This window comes from Tiliqua scincoides, chromosome 2 (assembly GCF_035046505.1).
Source record: "Tiliqua scincoides isolate rTilSci1 chromosome 2, rTilSci1.hap2, whole genome shotgun sequence".
Lineage (NCBI taxonomy): Eukaryota > Metazoa > Chordata > Lepidosauria > Squamata > Scincidae > Tiliqua > Tiliqua scincoides.
The window spans coordinates 185,123,578-185,142,028 of NC_089822.1; the positions used below are offsets into that span (position 1 = coordinate 185,123,578).

At 41.7% G+C, this 18,451-nt stretch overlaps 1 protein-coding gene across 4 annotated transcripts in view; it reads left to right on the forward strand.

Annotated features, from left to right (window-relative positions):
• ACSL6 (acyl-CoA synthetase long chain family member 6) overlaps positions 1–13,939 on the forward strand; it is an 89,701-nt gene extending 75,762 nt beyond the window's left edge. For all 4 annotated transcript variants that reach the window (XM_066613345.1, XM_066613346.1, XM_066613347.1 and 1 more), the window contains 9 exons: positions 2,501–2,635; positions 3,798–3,893; positions 5,279–5,351; positions 5,975–6,063; positions 7,034–7,150; positions 7,758–7,901; positions 8,772–8,873; positions 10,418–10,489; positions 13,799–13,939. In XM_066613345.1, the coding sequence (XP_066469442.1) occupies positions 2,501–2,635; positions 3,798–3,893; positions 5,279–5,351; positions 5,975–6,063; positions 7,034–7,150; positions 7,758–7,901; positions 8,772–8,873; positions 10,418–10,489; positions 13,799–13,939 (969 nt within the window). The remainder of the gene's footprint in view (positions 1–2,500; positions 2,636–3,797; positions 3,894–5,278; positions 5,352–5,974; positions 6,064–7,033; positions 7,151–7,757; positions 7,902–8,771; positions 8,874–10,417; positions 10,490–13,798) is intronic.
• The last annotated feature ends 4,512 nt before the right edge of the window (positions 13,940–18,451 follow it).

Consider the following 18,451-nt stretch of genomic DNA (forward strand, 5'->3'; position numbering starts at 1 on the left):
CAAGGAAGGTGAAGCATGCTCTTCCCAATATTTTCCCCCAACTCCTCAATAAGGCCATCCAGACCTTGGACCTCTCTCCAGCTCCAGAGGCAGGGACCAAGGAGACCCAGACTATCAAGAAGTCTTCCAAATTCCTTTTCCCAAGGGAACCAGCAAGCCTGCCCTAGTGCCATTCCCAGAGCCTTTCAAGCAGGTATTGGAGACCTAGTATTGGTATTGGAGTGGAAAGCCCCCCACCAGTTCTAAGAGGGTCCCCCCATACAGTCAGCAAACTTTTGGCAATGCCCGACATAACTTCCAAGTTCCTCAAGGTGCCCAGTGTGGATCAACCTGTGGCTTCTCTGTCTTCCTCAACTATCATTCCTTCCAAGGGAGAGGGTGGACCCAAAGACACCCTCAAGGGGGACTCCATGTTCTTGCATGCTTCGGCCACCTTCAGTGGTTATTCATTTCTCACAGAAATCTGCAGGGCAGCAATGTGGTTTTCTGTACACACATTTTCCAAGTATTACGGGGTGTACACAGCTGCTTCAGCTGAGGCCTTCTTGGGTAGAAGGGTGATCCAGCAGGCAGTTAATATTCTGAATTCTGTTTTCTTTTTCTTACTTCCTCAGTGAAAAGTGAAACAAGAAAAGATAATCTTTTGGAGATATGGGTGGGGTCAGGGGAGAATATCTGTACAAAATGTTAATTAAAAGAATAATTAATTTAATTAGCATATTAAATAGCACATTAAGCATTTTATGAGCTACCAAACAGGGAAGAGATTTCAAGTTGGGTGCCTTGAGTTCCAGTCACAAAAAACACAAGTTTTTGCAGACTTTTGTACACTCAAGTAACCTGTGCCAATGACTCAGGCATTGACTTGAGTCTAAGGTCACCTGACTCAGCACTGATTCCCCATGCATGCACATGGGGAGTCAGTCTGTGTCTGGGTGTGCTTACTTACTTTTTTTGTGGCATGAAAGACCTCATGGAGCCGTCATTCAGACCATGTGAGCAGCAGGAAAGTTCCACCCAGGAGGCAGGGAAGGGTTAATCTTTTGCTTATGAATGAGGGGAGCAGGATTGGGCTCTCTTTCCCATCTCTGACAGCAGCTGAAGCTCATTGAACAAAGGATGGGCGGTCTGATATTTTCTTTGGATGAGGTAGGGCAGAAGGAGGAGCCCAAGGGGATTCTTGCATTAGGATTGGCTGAAGAAGCCCAGGGAGGAGCCCAGGATGGTTCTTAGCGATCACGCTTTCCAACCACATGGCTCCAGCAGCGTAGCTAGAGGGTGCAAATTACTAAGTTTTACAGGGAGCCTTAGCTTGGCTTGCAACACACTACGTGTTGCATGGAGCCTCACCGCTAGCTGACCAGAATGGCTCTGAAGCAGGGACATGCAGTGCGAGGCAGCAGGTGAGACAGAACCTCCCTATCGTAGTCCATGAAAAAGCAGCTACCTCAACTGCTTACACCTGAGAAAGTTGGTGTAAGGACAGCTTCCTCAAATGTAAGGAGAGCCTCCTTGCGTGTAAACTGCAGTGCTTTTCCACGGACAACGACAGAGCAGTTCTGCCCCATCTGCAGCCCCCAATCTGAAGGGGGGGTGCATGCATGCATGTGGTGAGGCTCTGTGCAACATGTAGTGCTCTGCAAGCCAAGGTGAGGTTCCCTGCAAAACCTAGTGCTTTGCCCCCCCCTCTAGCTACATTACTGGTGGCCTCCATTGTTATTTGGGAAGAGGAAGCCTCATTGAATGACCAGCTGAAGTGGGACTACTTGTGAGTAGAGCTTCAAAGGATTGGATTGTCCTGGTAAGCCTTGCAGCTGCTTTGCATGACCCTCCTCCCTTTTGCCGCTTCTGAACCTCTCTCGAAGTCCATCCCACTTCCTCCTGCCTTGTTTACAGATTGGATGGGGACATCAAGGGAGTGGTTAAAGAGAATGCATGTGCACTCACAGAGGCCTGGGAGCAGCTCCTTTTTTTCCATGGTGGGCTTTTTAAAGGGAATGACTCATGACTTGAGTCTTTTCAAGTCACAAAAACACTCTGGGTGACTTGGAAAGTACCCATTATGACTCATTTTCTAGTCTCAAGGGGCAGAGACTCATGACTGGACTCTTGTCAAGCTATGCTGGACTTACCCATCCCTGATTTCAGGGCAGTCGCGTCTGCCTGGAAATCCGGGCGCAATGCCCACTGGAGCATTGCACCGTAGATGCAACTGGCCAGAGTGCCAATTTGTCCCAAACTGGGTACATGAAGTCCTATGGCACAGCGAATGTAAGTGCCGGTTGCACCGGGAAAGGCATTCCCAGCACGCAGCGGTCTCCCATTTGGGTACCACTGACTTAGAGTGATGGTGCGATTGTTATGATTAGTTCAAGCAGTTTGTTACACTGGTGGCATCCGTGGAGTCACATCTGCTTATGCCAGTGATGCATTTGGTCCACGTCCTTTTGAAGCTATGTGATCTTTTTTTCTTTTTAAATGCCATCCTGCATCCCTTTAGATCTTCAGTCAAGCAGACACCTCACTGAAACGCTGGCTTCTGGAATTTGCTGCGAAGCGTAAAAAGGCCGAAGTTCAGAGTGGGATCATTAGAAACGACAGTCTGTGGGATAAGCTGCTTTTTAACAAAATACAGGTAAGAATCTGAAGAAATTGGCTGTTGTACATTTAATTTCTGAATGCAGGTGAAACTGACTTCCAAAGTTTTTCTGAACATTTTTAGAAAGACTGTTGTCCAGGCCCCTTATGCTAGGTGGGATTCTGACCAGGTTCCCCAAACTTCAGCCTGTGGCAAGGTGCTCAGGTGCTTGGCGCTTGGGCCTTTTGGAGGTGAACACTGGTGCCTCCTGGGACTGTCCTCCTTTAGCTATGACCAGGGCAGGGGGTTCTAGCACCCATGTCCTCCTCCCAAGTCTTTTATCTCTCTTGTGGGTTTCTGGGCCTTTGCCTCGTGGCTTGGCCTTCTACCCTTTTGTGAGCCTCCTCACTGGCCTGCCAGCTTGACTTAAATAGGTTTTGGTCCCCAGGCCTAGCCTGCCCTTCCTCTCTGTTCCCCACTTTAAGTCAGGCTTCCAAGCTGCCCTCTCCCTTTCTACCCCCCCCCTTTTGCACTGCTGCTGCTGGGCTTACAATGCCTTACCCCATATCCAGCACATCCAGCTTCTCCTTTGCTTGGTCAGGTTCAGACAGGAGCCCAGGTCTACCTGCCTAGAAGAGGGCCCAAAGGGCGGTCGGAATGGGAGCCCTGGTCTACCTGTGAGGTAGATCTGGGCTCCAAATCCAGATGGCAGCCTTGGTCTACCTGCCAAACAAACCTTGGCTACAGAGACCAAAGTTCAACCAGGAGCCCAGGTCTACCTGCCTGGTTGACCTGGGCTCTGGAGTTAAAGTAGTGCTCATACCCCCCCCCCCCAACACAAACACTGGTTCCACACCTGGTTTGGAGTGCACTCAGCTAATAGAACAGTACTCGGAGCTTAAGGCCTATACATATGTGTCAGCCATAGGACTATTTGTGGAGGAGAGGTAATTGCTCTTCCCTCAGATTTTCTTTTCCAGGGACAGGGTCACTAGTCTTGTCTAGGTGACTCCTCCTGGCATGTAGGATTGTATTGCGTCATCGAAGAGAGAGGATTCAAAATATAGATACAGTAGAATTAGATTGTGAAGAAAGATTCATGTATTTGAATCTTTATCTTTGTGTTATCCCCAAGGGGCCTAGAAATTATACTCTGCTGGTCTATACAATATAGGATGGCCTCATAACACTTTTCTTTATAATTATGTTTATCTAACAGGCAAGTCTTGGTGGTTGTGTTAGGATGATTGTAACGGGAGCTGCTCCAGCTTCTCCCGCTGTCCTGGGTTTCCTTCGAGCAGCCTTAGGATGTCAGGTATGTTCTACTAGCACCATGATCCAGAGCATTTTTGCTAGTTACAGAATATGTTTAAATTAAGGAAAGTCAGATTACTTTTTAATACAAATAATCTGCAATGTTAGTTGACAGCTCTTTAAGGACCTTATGCACAACTACTGGAAAAGGACTCGGTGTATAAATATTAGGTCTGTGTTAAGAGGGATTTTATATTCAAAACTGTTGGACCCTTTTAAAAGTACTAAGTTAATGTTAAAGATCATATCTAAATTTGTGTGTACAGGTTGAGTCTTGTTAACTCATGTGGATGGCAAAAATCGCATTAAAGCAAATACATTTGAAAAACAATGTGCCTTTGCTAGGCGATTTAAAAACAGCTTTGTTGACCTTTGTGATGTAAAACAGATCCATTAGGCAGACAATCCATCAATCAGTCTCTCCGGGTGCTTAGAAAGGCTTCACTTGAGGCAGCGACCCTTCCCTTCACCCAGAGCACAGTGCTGGGAAAGAATGCAAAGTGATTATCTTCCTTTTACATGCTCAGGAGAAAGGGACGGGTTGCTTGTCTTGGTGTGAAGCTGTTCTAAGTACCTGGAGAGAGAATGATTGATGGATTGTCAGCTGGCTGCCTTCTCTTGCATTAACGATGCTATTGTTAAACAACTTTTCCCTTTAATTTAAAGGGCCCTTCTCCTCGCTTTGAGATAAAAACTGTGGGTGAAAAATCCGTGGATAATTAAGTTATACCTGTAGATGTTAACCTACGACCACGATGTCGTGGAAGGTCAATTCAGTCAACTTAGGGGCAAATTATTAGGAGGGTTGATGATGGATATTTTGCCTGTCAAGGAACAGGAGAGAGCCCCCAAACTTGGATGACTATCCTGCACCATTCAAGAGTCACTGATCTACAGTAGTACATACCTTGGATCTATCCTCCTCTTCTTATCGTAAAAAAGCCCTCATGATGATAGTGGCTTAGTGAAGAGTGAGCCTTGGCTAGTGGTTCCCTTTCTTTGGTGGCAGCCACTGCTAGGCCTCCTACCTAAGCAGAGGCTATAGTGTTGCCTATTACCTAAACCTATAGTGTTCATTGTTTAGGTTATGTTCATGTCACTGTTTCAAGTCTTAGCTGAGGGCCAGCCACCACTGGTCTTTTGTAGTTTGAGATATGCAAAAGTGGAGCCCTGGGGAATTCATACAAAGGACTGTGCATTTGCGTTTTCAGAAATGGGAAGTGCTATTTGTTCAATATACACATGTAGATTACACACTGTGTGGTTATAGATATGCCTCCTGAGTGTAACATTGCAAAAAGGAAAAAATCTTATTTACTTTCCAGGCTTCAAATAGGATGCTAAAGTTAGTCTCATCTTCTGGTTTAAACTTTGCATCTTTGACAGGTTTATGAAGGTTATGGTCAAACTGAGTGCACAGCTGGTTGTACTTTTACTACTCCAGGGGACTGGACATCAGGTAATAACTAGACAGAATATATAACTCCGTTTTAAAATGCAAGTTGATTAGGTTGTTTAAGCTGTAACTTGGTTAATTTAAAATCCAAAGAAGTTGCCTTTGTGGCCTGCAAAATGTCACAAGTGTGATGAAAGTGTATGTTTTATTTTGTTAGCTCAGAATTTTTACTGCCAATGGAAATATCAGATTTTTAGAACTGGTCAATATTTTGTATCTTCTACAGTGGGAACTGCTGCAACCCTAACATCAAACAGCCCCACCTAGCTGCATGCTTCTTACTGAGATGTATTATCACTTTGTTGTATTTCAATTAGTTATTTTAAATCATTATTAAGATACTTGCATAAATTATTTACATAGAGTATTAATTATTGTACATTGTGGCCTTTTGTAATTTTTTTTTCCTCCCATGGGATTGTCCCAGGGAAAGCTCAGGGGTGGGTATCAGGTTTATATAATCCTTTTCCACAATTACTTTTTCACTACACTAGCAAGGCAACATGCTGGTGATCTAGCAATGTTCACACAATCATGTGAAATGTTCCTAATAATCAGCTAATTTTGTTTTTATTTTTTTGCACCTAAAAGAGAAAAAGACAAATAGGCCTCTTTGTGATTTGCAGGTCATGTAGGGGCACCTTTGCCCTGTAATTTGATCAAGCTGGTGGATGTTGAAGAATTGAATTACTTTTCTTCCAGAGGAGAAGGAGAGGTATTAAGCAAGTATTTTTCTTAAACTCTTTATTTCATTCATTGAAATAAACAATGAGCCAATGAATAATTTGTCAGGGGTCAAATCTGTGACTCATTCACACCAGTTGAAAGGCACATTGCTTCAGGACTTGATCAATAAGACTAGGCCTATCCGGGTTTGCTCTCATCCCCAGGAAACATGAAATGAGCATTCTGTATCATTATCTGAAGTGGCTATGTTCTGGACACCAGCACTCTGTAATGGCAAGAATCCCTCAAGCCAACATGAGATTATGGGACACTGAATTGCCCTGCTACATGACAAACAAGTGATTTTTTTTTCAAAGACACAAGAGGTTAATTAAAACAAGCACAATCTTAACATACAGCTTCTTTGCAGTAAAGTGCAAGGTAGGAGATCCAATCTAGAAGTAGAGCTGAATAGCACAAATCTTGTCTTGTTAGTCAAGGTTAGTATGTTTGTGCTCAAGCTATTCCTAGTATAAATGTTACTGAGACATATAGGAAAAAGCATCTGATTTTTTTGAAGGCATTCTAACATTGCTCAGGAAACATTGCACATGATTTGGCCCACTTTCCATATGCATAGAGCCCTGCCAGACAAAGGTGTGCTTCTGGAACCTGAACTACTTTCCAGGATATGTACACATGTAAAGGCCTTTCCTGCTGCATCCCAGCCTTTTTAGTCATGTATCTATGCAGCTGACCGTGGGGCAGTAATGAGACTCGTTTCCTGAAAAAATGGGTCTCCAAACAAATTATTGTGCTAGTTTTCCAGGATGAGCAAGTACAAATGATGGCAATAGTACTGGCTTGGGTCAACTTCCAGGTTCAGAGTTTTGAGAACTCATAACATACACATTAATCATGGTGTGGAATTAGGAGAGAGTGCTAACATAGTAACATCAATGGAATTGGAAAACAATATTTTATCCTAAAGTTTACCAGCAAATCTGTCCCTCCTGCAGATCTGTGTGAAAGGTCCCAATGTCTTCAAGGGTTATCTCAAAGATGAAAAGAGAACAACGGAAGCCTTAGACAAGGATGGATGGCTTCATACAGGGGATGTTGGGAAGTGGTTGCCTGTACGTACTGAACTTTGCACGTGAATGTACTATACTAAGAATGGAATTTGTAAGCTACATATTTGAGAACAGTTCCACTAACTTTAATGGAACTCTGAAGGAATTCCAAGTTGGGGTTGACAGCTCCCATAAGTTGGTGAGGTGGACACAGTATAGGTAATATGATCCTGAACTAGTTTGAGATAGCGTGGTAGATAGAATTTCATCTTTGGACTTGGAAGACCCAAGTTCAAATTCCTTTTTATCCGTAAAGTTCTTAGGTGACTTTAGATCAGTCACCATGTCTCAGCCTAACCAGCATCATGAAGTAGTTGTGAGCACCTTGAAGAAAGGATATAAGTTGTATAAGGACTTACATAAGTTTAGGTAAATATGCAATGTCATCATCCCCCCTTTCCTCTTTCTTCTGTCACCTTCCAGAAACTACAGAAGCAGGGCCTTGATTTTTCTTGATAGTCCCAGATTTGAAATATCTTGCAATTCCTCCTGTTTATCTTGCTTGCGAGAGCATTAGCTGGGTTGTGGTTTGGACTTTGTGTTATTCTTGGGTCTGCCTATCTTACTAATGTGTCTTTTCACAACCATCTTTTCTGTTTTTCACTCACAGAATGGTACACTCAAAATCATTGATAGAAAAAAGCATATATTTAAACTGGCTCAGGGAGAATATATTGCACCTGAAAAAATTGAGAATATCTACATTCGTAGCGAGCCTGTTGCTCAGATCTATGTGCATGGAGATAGCTTACAGGTAATAATGTCTGTTTCTATACCTTCCTTATGATACGATCGGGTTTTAGATATCATTTTGAAGTGTGAGTGCCTCAACCACAGATTGCTAAGAGTTTCATTTCAGAATGTGCCGCAGGGAATAAAGCTACTTTTCATCTCCAACAGCACAGACTATGGCTTCAGATGCTACGCTACTAAGAGTTTGCATAAGAGTCCAAGAAAGGTGCCCATAACTATTTTGACTGACTTGTAATTGCATTGTTTGCATATTCATTGTAATGTGCAGCGTGGGTGCAGTCTGATGGTGCTGTGGATTATGTTCTAAGCAGAACAGTTCAGATGCTAGAAGAGCAGTTTAATGGGAGGAGTATTGCATTCTCTTGCTCCTGTTTCAGGTATGAGGCATGTTCGATATATGGCAAGCTAGTGTGGCACAATGGCCGCTGTTCGTACACGTGCTTGTGCAATAATTATTTATAGATAAATAAACAAATGAGTCACATTGATCGTGGTAGAGGAATGGACAAATCACTAAGTATGCAGAACAATTCACTCAGACTTTCGCACTGTAATGTCTCAATAGAACTGTGAGAGTGGACGGAACCTTTTTAAAAGGCGGGTCTTATCAAACATTAGTAGAACTGTACATGACCCTTGGTTCTGCTCTCACCCCACACCCCCCGATTCTCTGGCTACATTCAGTGCTCTGGCTGAAGCAGAAACTGCATTGCAGTTATTCTCCTTTTTAAAAAAAAAACCAAAAACTCCTTATTTTTGGAGATGTGAACAAGAGTGCCACCAAAATTCTTTGCTGCTTATCTAGAAAACAGCAATCAAGCTGAAATGCTGTGTCATAATTGTGGTTCAAATGTTATCTTGCTCTTTTCAGGCCTCCCTAGTGGGGATTGTAGTACCTGATGCCGAAGTCATGCCAGGCTGGGCCCACAAAAAAGGCTTTCAAGGATCTTATGCAGAGCTATGTAAAAATGTGGTATGTTTTTAATGTACAACATTGTGTATATAACAAACATATAGTGCTAGTTTTAAAAAGTGATACAGTAAACAGAAAGAGCCTAAAATTCTTTTAGTAGATCAGAATTGGCTAATTAGCAGTGTTTCTGTGGGTCAGGACCCACTAGGTGGGTCGCGAGCCAATTTCAGGTAGGTCCCCATTCATTTCTATATTTTATTTTTAATATATTAGACTTGATGCTACCATGGTATGTGACTTCATGTGGGGAAATGTTACAGACCTGTACTTTTAACAAGCTACTGTGTGTATTCTTTTAACAATATAGAAAATTGGTCTTAATCCTGGATAGGATTGCAGCCTAGAATAGCTAAAAATTTTCCTGCTTGATGATGTCACTTCCGGTCATGACATCACTTCTGGTGGGTCCTGACAGATTCTCATGCTAAAAAGTGGGTCCCGATACTAAAATGTGTGAGAACCACTGGGCTAGTTATGTAAGGAGCCTGGTGTCAAGACTGTCAAGCAGTAAGTTTAAGGCAGACAAAAAGTACTTCACACAGTACATCATTAGTTTTTCAATTCACTGCCACAAGGTGTGGAGCTGGTTACCAGCTTAGATGGCTTTAAAAAAGAATTAGCCAAATTCATAGAAAATGGGTCTAACAATGGTATATGAAGGCTTTAAGTATTACAGTATCTGTTGGAAAGATACTGTTGAATGAGCACAGTTCTACAGTATAAGACAATTTTGATTCTCCTTTCTCTCCTTATTAACACATTCCATTGCTGAACGGTGATATCTCTTGCATTACATGTTTTTGTTTTACTTCAGTTACCAAAGCATGATAATTATTATTATATTTTGCTACTTCCCAGATCATAATGACATTAACTACACTAGAAAAAGATAGCAACACTGCAAAAGAACAGGTTTTGATATCTACTAGCACCAGAAAACGGCCACTGTGAAAACAGGACTATTTGTCAATGAAGGTTGTAGTTGCCCAACAGCAATCAGCTGTAATTAGAGGTTATTTTCCACTCGTACATACCAAAGCCAGACAGGAACCAGTGTCATTTACCTCAAGAGAATTGAGACAGTATTTCAGCTACCTTCTGCCATCAACTGATCTTGCATTCTTTGAATGCAGAGTTTAATTCAGGTCCTTGATCAAGAATAGGGAGTAGGTTGAAAGCTTCTTGGGATTCACAGAGTAATGAGAACTCTGAAAATGAAACGGAAGCCCATGTGCCCAAATAGCATACAGACACTTATATTCCTAATGAGTGCACATGTTTGGAACATACAGACTATGAAGATCGTTCAGGCACTGAAGACTTTCAGAACCAAAACTTTAACTATTTTCCTACAATGTACAATCATATTGTGAACATGCAGATCCTCTTCTTCTCTACATTCAAAGCTCCTATTCTGTATTTGATTACCAACAGAGAGCCTAAATAAGCAATCTAATGAAAAGGCCATGTATTCTAAAAATTATTTTTTGACTGGTAAATATAATTTTATATTATAAAAAGATGCTTCATATATCCCAATGCAGGAGCTGAAGAAAGCAATAATGGAAGATATGATGCAGTTAGGAACGAACAGTGGACTTCATTCATTTGAACAGGTAAACCCTGAATGCTAATTGCCCCTTATTACTAGGATCAGATTATTGCATCATCTTTATGCTGACTAGGTACATATTTTAGCATATGTAATGTAAAAGCCCAAATGCCTCCTTCAGCTTTGTAGTTTAGTCAGATTCTTAGGTTTCTTTATACATATTAAAAATATCTTGGTTTAATAAAGGTAATGTCATTGAAAGTCCAATTATAAGGTTATAATAGCACAATCCTATGCATGTCTCTTCAGAAGTAAGTGGATTCAGCAGGGCTTACTCCCAGGAAAGTGGGTAGAGGATTGCAGTGTAAATATTTGAAAGATCATTATAGACTCAAGCCAAGAGCAGTCCTGGAAAGTCAGCTCAGTCTCTAAATTACCATTCTTGTAGCTGACCTGGAAAATGCAGCTGTTCTGTTCATTCTTTCTGCGTAGATTAATCTCCTCCTGACGTGCATATAGATATTTTTGTAACAGAACTGCAAACCTCCAATTGGAGAAGTCTGCAGATGGACACATTATGTTCTGTCTTCCACTTTTTTACCCAGTGCACACACGCATGCACCTGTCTTCTAGGGAATCTAATATAAAATGTTGTATTATGCCTCTGTCATTTGGAAAGCACTAGTATAACCTCCAATACCAGGAGTCTAGACCTTTAGCAGAAACATTCACTCAGTGTTTTCCTTAATTGGTGCATCACTGTTGTGTAAGAGTGTACTCTTCTATGCACAGTAAGAGCACAGTTTCATATACAATGGGTCAATTTCGAAGTGCCCTAAGTTTCTCTACCAAGTGTTTGAGGGTCCTCAAAAGATGCAATATATACGAGTAAGTGAGATTTTTGTAAACTTTTGTAAAAATTTGCAAAAACTTTTGTAAAGATTTTTGTAAAAAAATTTGTAGCTCTTGGAGTTTAGACTTAATCCCTGTCCCCAACACTTCATAGGATGCAACCTAGCTCATCCTATACATACATCATAATCACTGATTACGTGATACATCATAATCATACATCATAATCACTGATTACGTGAATCATACATCATAATCACTGATTACGTGATACATCATAATCATACATCATAATCACTGATTACGCCTGGGGGAAGGAGGATGGTTGGTTTTCTTCCAACCATGCCATATAGCTACACCAAGAAACAATCCACATCTTCTCATGACTTAGCCCCACTAAAATTACTCAGTGAGATCTCCACTTAGATCATTTCTTTCTAGCAACAAGGACCAATGAAGCCATTTTGAACTGTTGCAGACCCCCATGTAAGCTAGATTATGCACATCTCAAACTATTGGCTATATATTACAATTCATGGGACTATATTTACAATGGGACTATATATTTACATGGGGCTATAGTTACAATGCTGGTTAACCACGTTTTGTAAAATTACAAAACATTTTTCTGTGCCAGTTATCTCTGCAGTTTCAAATCATCCTTAATTAGAAAATGGAAACTTCCTAGCATATCCTCATTGTGTCAATTTTAGAAGAATCAAGTCTGATATTATGTTTGATCTTGAAATTTATTTTTAAACTCTATTTATAAAATAAACATTGAGCCTGTCACTAAATGCCAGATGAAAAGAGTTTATTCACTGCAGTGCATTCCTGACTCTTAACAACACAGAACTTTTAAAGACATTTGGAATTCCCATTTTAACTACTTCTTACATTTCTCCCACCCATTTCTGATGCCTTGGCCCTCCCAATGAGAAATGGTTGTGCTGCACCATTTTCTGATCAATTAAAGAAAAACCTGCTTCATTATCCTTTCAGATCCAAAGCACTTGTTTCCAGAGCCAGCCCATCCGTGCAGCTGATTAAGGGCCCAATCCTAACCAACTTTCAAATGCAGGTGCAGCCACAATGCAGCCTTGAAGAAAGGGAACAAACATTCCCTTACCTGACAGCCCCCCTGCGGCAGAATGCAGTGCATGCCCTGTTGGCACAGCTGCATTGCACTGGAAAATTGGATAGGATATGACCCTAAGGCAGTGGTGGCTCAGGTGGCAGACTGGTGTGGGCATGTCCACCTCTGCCTGCCCCACCCACTTCTCTTTCTCCCAGATACTCTAGTCCAGCACTCTGCTCTCCCGCACACTTCCTGTTCTGCTCCATCCTCCCCTCTCTCTTTTAAATTCAGGAAGCAAGAAGAGCCACAGTGTCAGCTGACATTCTACCAGGTAAACAGGTGGCCTTTGGTGCTCTGTCTCAGGCACTGGGAGGTCTTAGGTCAGCCCTGTTATTCCTGGACATAGTTGCATTTTTCCAGTGGATCTATACCCTTGGGCATCAATCTTTGGCCACTACATAAAGATAGCTTTCCTCTAGATCTGTAAAACTCTTTTAATGACCTAGCAATTAGAGCAGGTAGACAGGCGTTTGTACTCAACTCTCATTCCTTGTGCACTCATTTGTAAAGAGAATAAATTTAACACAATTGACTAAGAGCCCAATCTTGAACTTGGCGCGCCAGCTTATTTATTTATTTATTTACTTTTGTTTTTCACATTTTTTTACCACCCTTCCTCCAAAGAGCTCAGGGTGGTGTTCACAGCTGCTCCCCTCCTTTTCTCCTCACAACAACCCTGTGAGGTAGGTGAGGCTGAGCAAAAGTGACTGGTCTAAGATCACCCAGAAAGCTTCGTGGCTGAGGGGGGATTCAAACCTGAATCTTCCAGGTCTAAGTCCTCCTCTCAAACCACTACACCACCCTGGCTCGGGCTCTGACTCTGGTTCCCACCAGCACACACTGTTGCAAACGTGCCATAAGGCATGTTTGCGAGGCTTACCTCCGGGTCAGCACCCGTGCTAGCCCAGTGCTGGCCGGCACCGGGTGGGCACTGCTCGGCACAGTGAGGGGGGCGGGGGGAGGCAGGAAGAGGGCTGAGAGAGGGTGGGGAGGAGACGTGACGGGGACGCAGGTGGTGGAGAGAGGCGTGCCGGGGGGAGGGAGGATCCTGTCCGTTTATATGGGGCTCGGTGCCCTACACAAGCCCTTTTACCTTAACTTGAGTAGCCCCATTATGAGGCTGCTTCCCTTACCCGGGAGATGGGGGCAAAAGTCTCCTTTTCCCGAGGTGCCGCCCGCGGTAGCCCGTGGCGCACAGGATCCGGCAGCAGCCGTTTTTGGTGCCGCCGAAGCTGCGCACCCCAGGTAGCTCAGGATTGGGCTGCCCGTTAAGGTTGCATGACTAGATGCCCAGAAGAAATGTAACTATCATATTTAACCATACCATTTTATTCAATATTACAATTTTTTTATAATTATATGTATGCTTGTTTTAATTTTTAGGTTAAAGCCATTTACATCCACTCTGATATGTTCTCTGTACAAAATGGCTTGTTGACGCCTACGTTAAAAGCAAAGAGACCAGAGCTGAGAGAATACTTCAAGAAACAGATAGAAGAGCTTTATTCAAGCATGTCCGTCTGATACCACAGGACAATTCTTCAGAATCATGGACTGTAGCAATATTAGGATAATACTGAAAAGTTGGAAGGATGCAGTTGAAAGGAATAAGCATTTGACCTTCCATGTGAGCCTTCTGTTGTCTGAAGACGCCATCGCTGAGTAACTTACCATCTAGTTCTAATGCCTCTTACTATAACGGATGCTCTAGAAGATTGCTTAAAAACACATTGGACCATTAAACCATTTAAAAGCCAATCCTTCATAAAGTATTTCCCAGACATGTTTGTTTTTAATACCCACAAAAATCTGTTAGCGAAGACTGGATCCTCCCATTTTGTATCAACACTCCTCTGAGCTCCTAGATGATTCAGTGATGTGATCTGTAGGGTTTCCAGCTGTTTCCCTGGAAGGGTACCGTTAAGAGCTCTTTAGCAGCAAGAGCTTTGTGGACTGACTTACAGGTGACATGCATGTGCTCATACACCATCCTTGCTATATGGGACAGCTGAAGGCTTTTTAAGCCTCTCTGTCCCCCACCCATCTCTCTGGCTGAACATATAGGACCAAGAATTCTTCTCTCCCACTGAGCTCTTAAAGGTACCAGAGTTTCACTCAGGGAGACATCTGACAAAGACTAATGTCTACCTCAAATGTTCTTTGATGCTCAAAACTACAAATGAATCTGTTACCCTGATCTAGGACTTAAAACTGGAATTGTTAAATGGTAGCTCTCATACTCTGCAAAGACATGTTAAATTGACTTTGTGTAGTCAAGACACACAACAGAGTACAAAGTTTCTGGATTTCTTATGCACTGAAAATATTAGCTCTAGTGGGATGATGCTGGTTTAATACTAACCTGTATTAATCCAAAATGTTGTATGATGTTACACGCCACAAATGGTCTGTGTTTCATGTGCAGGGTAGCTCCATTTCTTTCCACTTCCAGGGCCACTTTCTTTCTTTCCAGGGCCACTTTCTTTCTTTCCAGGGCCACTTTCTTCAAGGGTTGCTGAAATCATCAATATTGTAGTGGCAAATCTGTGGGCGATGTTTTTTAAGTCACTTGGTTTTCTTGTGTGGAGGCATCAATTCAAAAGAAACTTGTAAGATGGAAAGAGGGAATCTGCATCGTTTTAATACTTGAACCTCCATGGTAGAAGTGGTACCAAGTATTTTTTTTCAGTTGGATTAGCAATACAACTTTAACCTAGAACATTTCCTTTTCCACTACTTCATGGTTGTGCACTTTGAGAGGGCTGGGCAGGCTTCCAGTAATTTAGAGGATGCTGTATCTTAACAGCCAACTGATTGGCTAGAGGTATCACTATATCTTAAGGTGTTTGATCCTAGAGTACAACCTTCTTTTCTTCTTCAGTTCATGGCTGAACACAGTCACGTTCTGGCAACTCCTGCGACGCCGCTGGAACCAACGGTATTGGCTTCTGCCTTTCCATTGGACCATTTCAGCGACATGGAGAGGGGGATTCGCTGCATGGGTAACAGTCTATCCTCCGTATCTACTTTACCCAGGCTTCGCGCACTGGAGAGGACACTCTGTTCCAGAACCACCATTCAGAGCGCAATACCGTGGTCTTCCAAGACTGAAGGATGCCAGCAACCTTCTTTGGTCTTTAGTGCTCCTCAACACCAACTCAAATGGCTTACAGTCCTGCTCCTAAGAATATGGCTTTGGAATAGAGAAAGAAAATGGTAGCTTTAGATGAGAGAGAGCCTGCTTCCATATTCTGAAGCCTCATTTTTTTAACCCCAAAACCTGAGAAATGTCTAAATGTTCAGGGTTTCGCTGGAGAAACTACTAGTTATCCCAGAAAACCTGCTCAGGCTTTTATGTGATGACCAGTTATTGCCATGTAGGTTTGTTTGCTTGCCTAATCAGATGTTTATAGTTGAGTCAGATACTATCATCTCAAAGAGGAAATACAGTTATTTCTCACTGTAGGAGGTCACATGAAAGTTTCCAAAGTAAAATGCCACAGTTGAATGGGCATTAGTTTTAAGATGGAACCCTGTTGAGGAGCAGCCACTGTTAAGAAATTATGCCTTTCTTGAAATTGGATCCCAGGTCTAGTTCAGATACTCCAAAAATTCAACACACAGAGCAGCTTGCCTAGTGAAAGTAGCTTGTGACTATGTTGACCGGTGCTGGGATGAGTGAGAGATCCCAGTTTGTGGGGCAGCTGGGATGTGCATTGTTGCCAGGAAAACAAGCTGGTTTATACTTTAAACTATTTTTCTTTTTTAGAGTGCAGCCTAGTTCTAAGATAAAAAGACTAGACTATCTTAATTGACCCATACTCTTCCTGCCTGAATGTCATATTTGAAATTTAGCTAAAGAATATAGAAATAATAAGAAATGCTGAAATGAATAGCAAGTTAGTTTGTGGAGAACCTGACTTATTGTTTGTTATAGACATTAAGATCCCAGAAGTGGCTACATACTTGCTATAGTACTTCCAGTACAAAATGTACTTTCTGATTTCTTTTTAAGTGTCTGTTTTGATTTTTTTTTTTAATTACTTGGCTGCAAAGATTCAATTTTATACTTTAAGACCTAATGTTCCAGTGCTTCACAGTATAGTCACATTACAGCAAAATAATAAAAATCTGGTTAATATCTTAATTCTGCCTTTAAACAAAGCATAGTAACTAGATACCACACTGGGGCCACCAAGCTGTAATATTATATAATAAAAATTTCTAATGTTCATATTCATGGGACAGTTTGATGTAATGCTTGGAAAGAATGTCTTGAAAGACACATTTAAAAAAAACAAACTATAAGCACAGAACTGAACTAGGCCCATTTGATTTTGTCTACATATATTTGGCACTGGCCTTAAAGAAGTATTATGTTCACATTATATCTGAACCCATCCAGATGATAACTAGATTTTTACTAACCTTTAATTTTATTCCTTAAATTGGACTTTAATTCCTTCCATTGACATCAGGAGGATTTTAAAATACTAACTTTGCTAGGATTATGCGGACGTGATGAACAATGAGTGTCTTTAAAAGATTCATGCGATTATCCATGCCTATGTGGTCCTGGGTCTTAAAATGTTACAGTAGCAATGCAGGGTGAAGCCATAAGCTTCCCATGCTGCAACCACCTTATTAAGTCAGCATTCATAGGCTAGAGAGTTTTGGTAATTAAAGGATACATAAGAATTCACAAACCAATTAAGCACCTAGATTTAAATATCCTAAAACTAAGTGTATCAACAGCCACTGCATATGATATTCTCAACCTTGCACCAGCGTACTTGAGAGGAAAATATTTCTGCATAGGGCAGGGTGTTGGGGCCAGTACTAATGCCATAATTCTAAAAGTTGCTGCATTGTGCAGCAGCTATACCAACTTCTTGCCAGTTTATGCCAGCAGGTGGTACACTAGCACAAATGTATAGGATCAATCAACTGAAATCAAGTCCTCGTGGAATCCTGTTCGCAACAAAGACCACAAATACTTGGCTAGCAGAGCCAGGATTCTCCTGACTCAGCTCTCAAGCATTGATACAGGTCAATTTGACATCAAAATAACTAAAAGTGATGCAAATTCAGTGCAAGTTAAATCAGAACTGGGCTTAAACATTTTTTTTAAGTGCCAGTATATCACACACTAATTCTTAGACATCCATTCTGGATTATTATTATTTATTATTATTAACAGTATTTATATACCGCTTTTCAACTAAAAGTTCACAAAGCAGTTTACAGAGAAAAATCAAATAACTAAATGGCTCTCTGTCCCAAAAGGGCTCACAATCTAAAAAGATGCCAAGGAATACCAGCAGACAGCCACTAGAACAGATAGTGCTGGGGTGAGGTGGGTCAGTTACTCTCCCCCTGCTAAAAAAAGAAGCACCCACTTGAAAAAGTGCCTCTTACCCAATTAGCAGGGATTGACTTGTTGCTCTAATATCCCACTGCTAAATAAAGAGTAATGGTTCTAATAATGGTTCCCTCTTCCAGGAGTGCATTAAGCACTATGGTTCTGCTACTCCGAACTAGGGTCAGAAAGATCCAAAAGATGGTTATCTCTCTTCATCACTTTGCAAGACAGACTCTTCAAAGATCTGGTACTTACATAGGGAATAGAAGCTACTCACACACGTAGCAGGCTCCGGTGAGGAGGTTGTAGATAATGTGCTATCTTGATCAGATAAAATGTGGAAAGTTCCTTCTACAGTCCTACAATATAACTATATCATTTGACAGCATTTCAAGCCATGTTCTGCATCTTTGTTAGAAGAAGAGAATGTCTCTAAGAACTGATTCATATATATCTGTTCATCACTTGACAAACTGCTGCTGAATGTATGATCCGTCTCTACTGCAGAGTGTAGTGCCCTAGATGATATAAGACAATGTGGAAGTTCAATCTCAGGTGCTTCATCTGAGAAAGCTGCGTCACACATGTGCCATCACTCCAATCTGCAGCTGCTGAGTGACTTGAAAAAAACCCCATGAATGAATCTTTCCTAGAATTGAATCAGAACTCCTCTA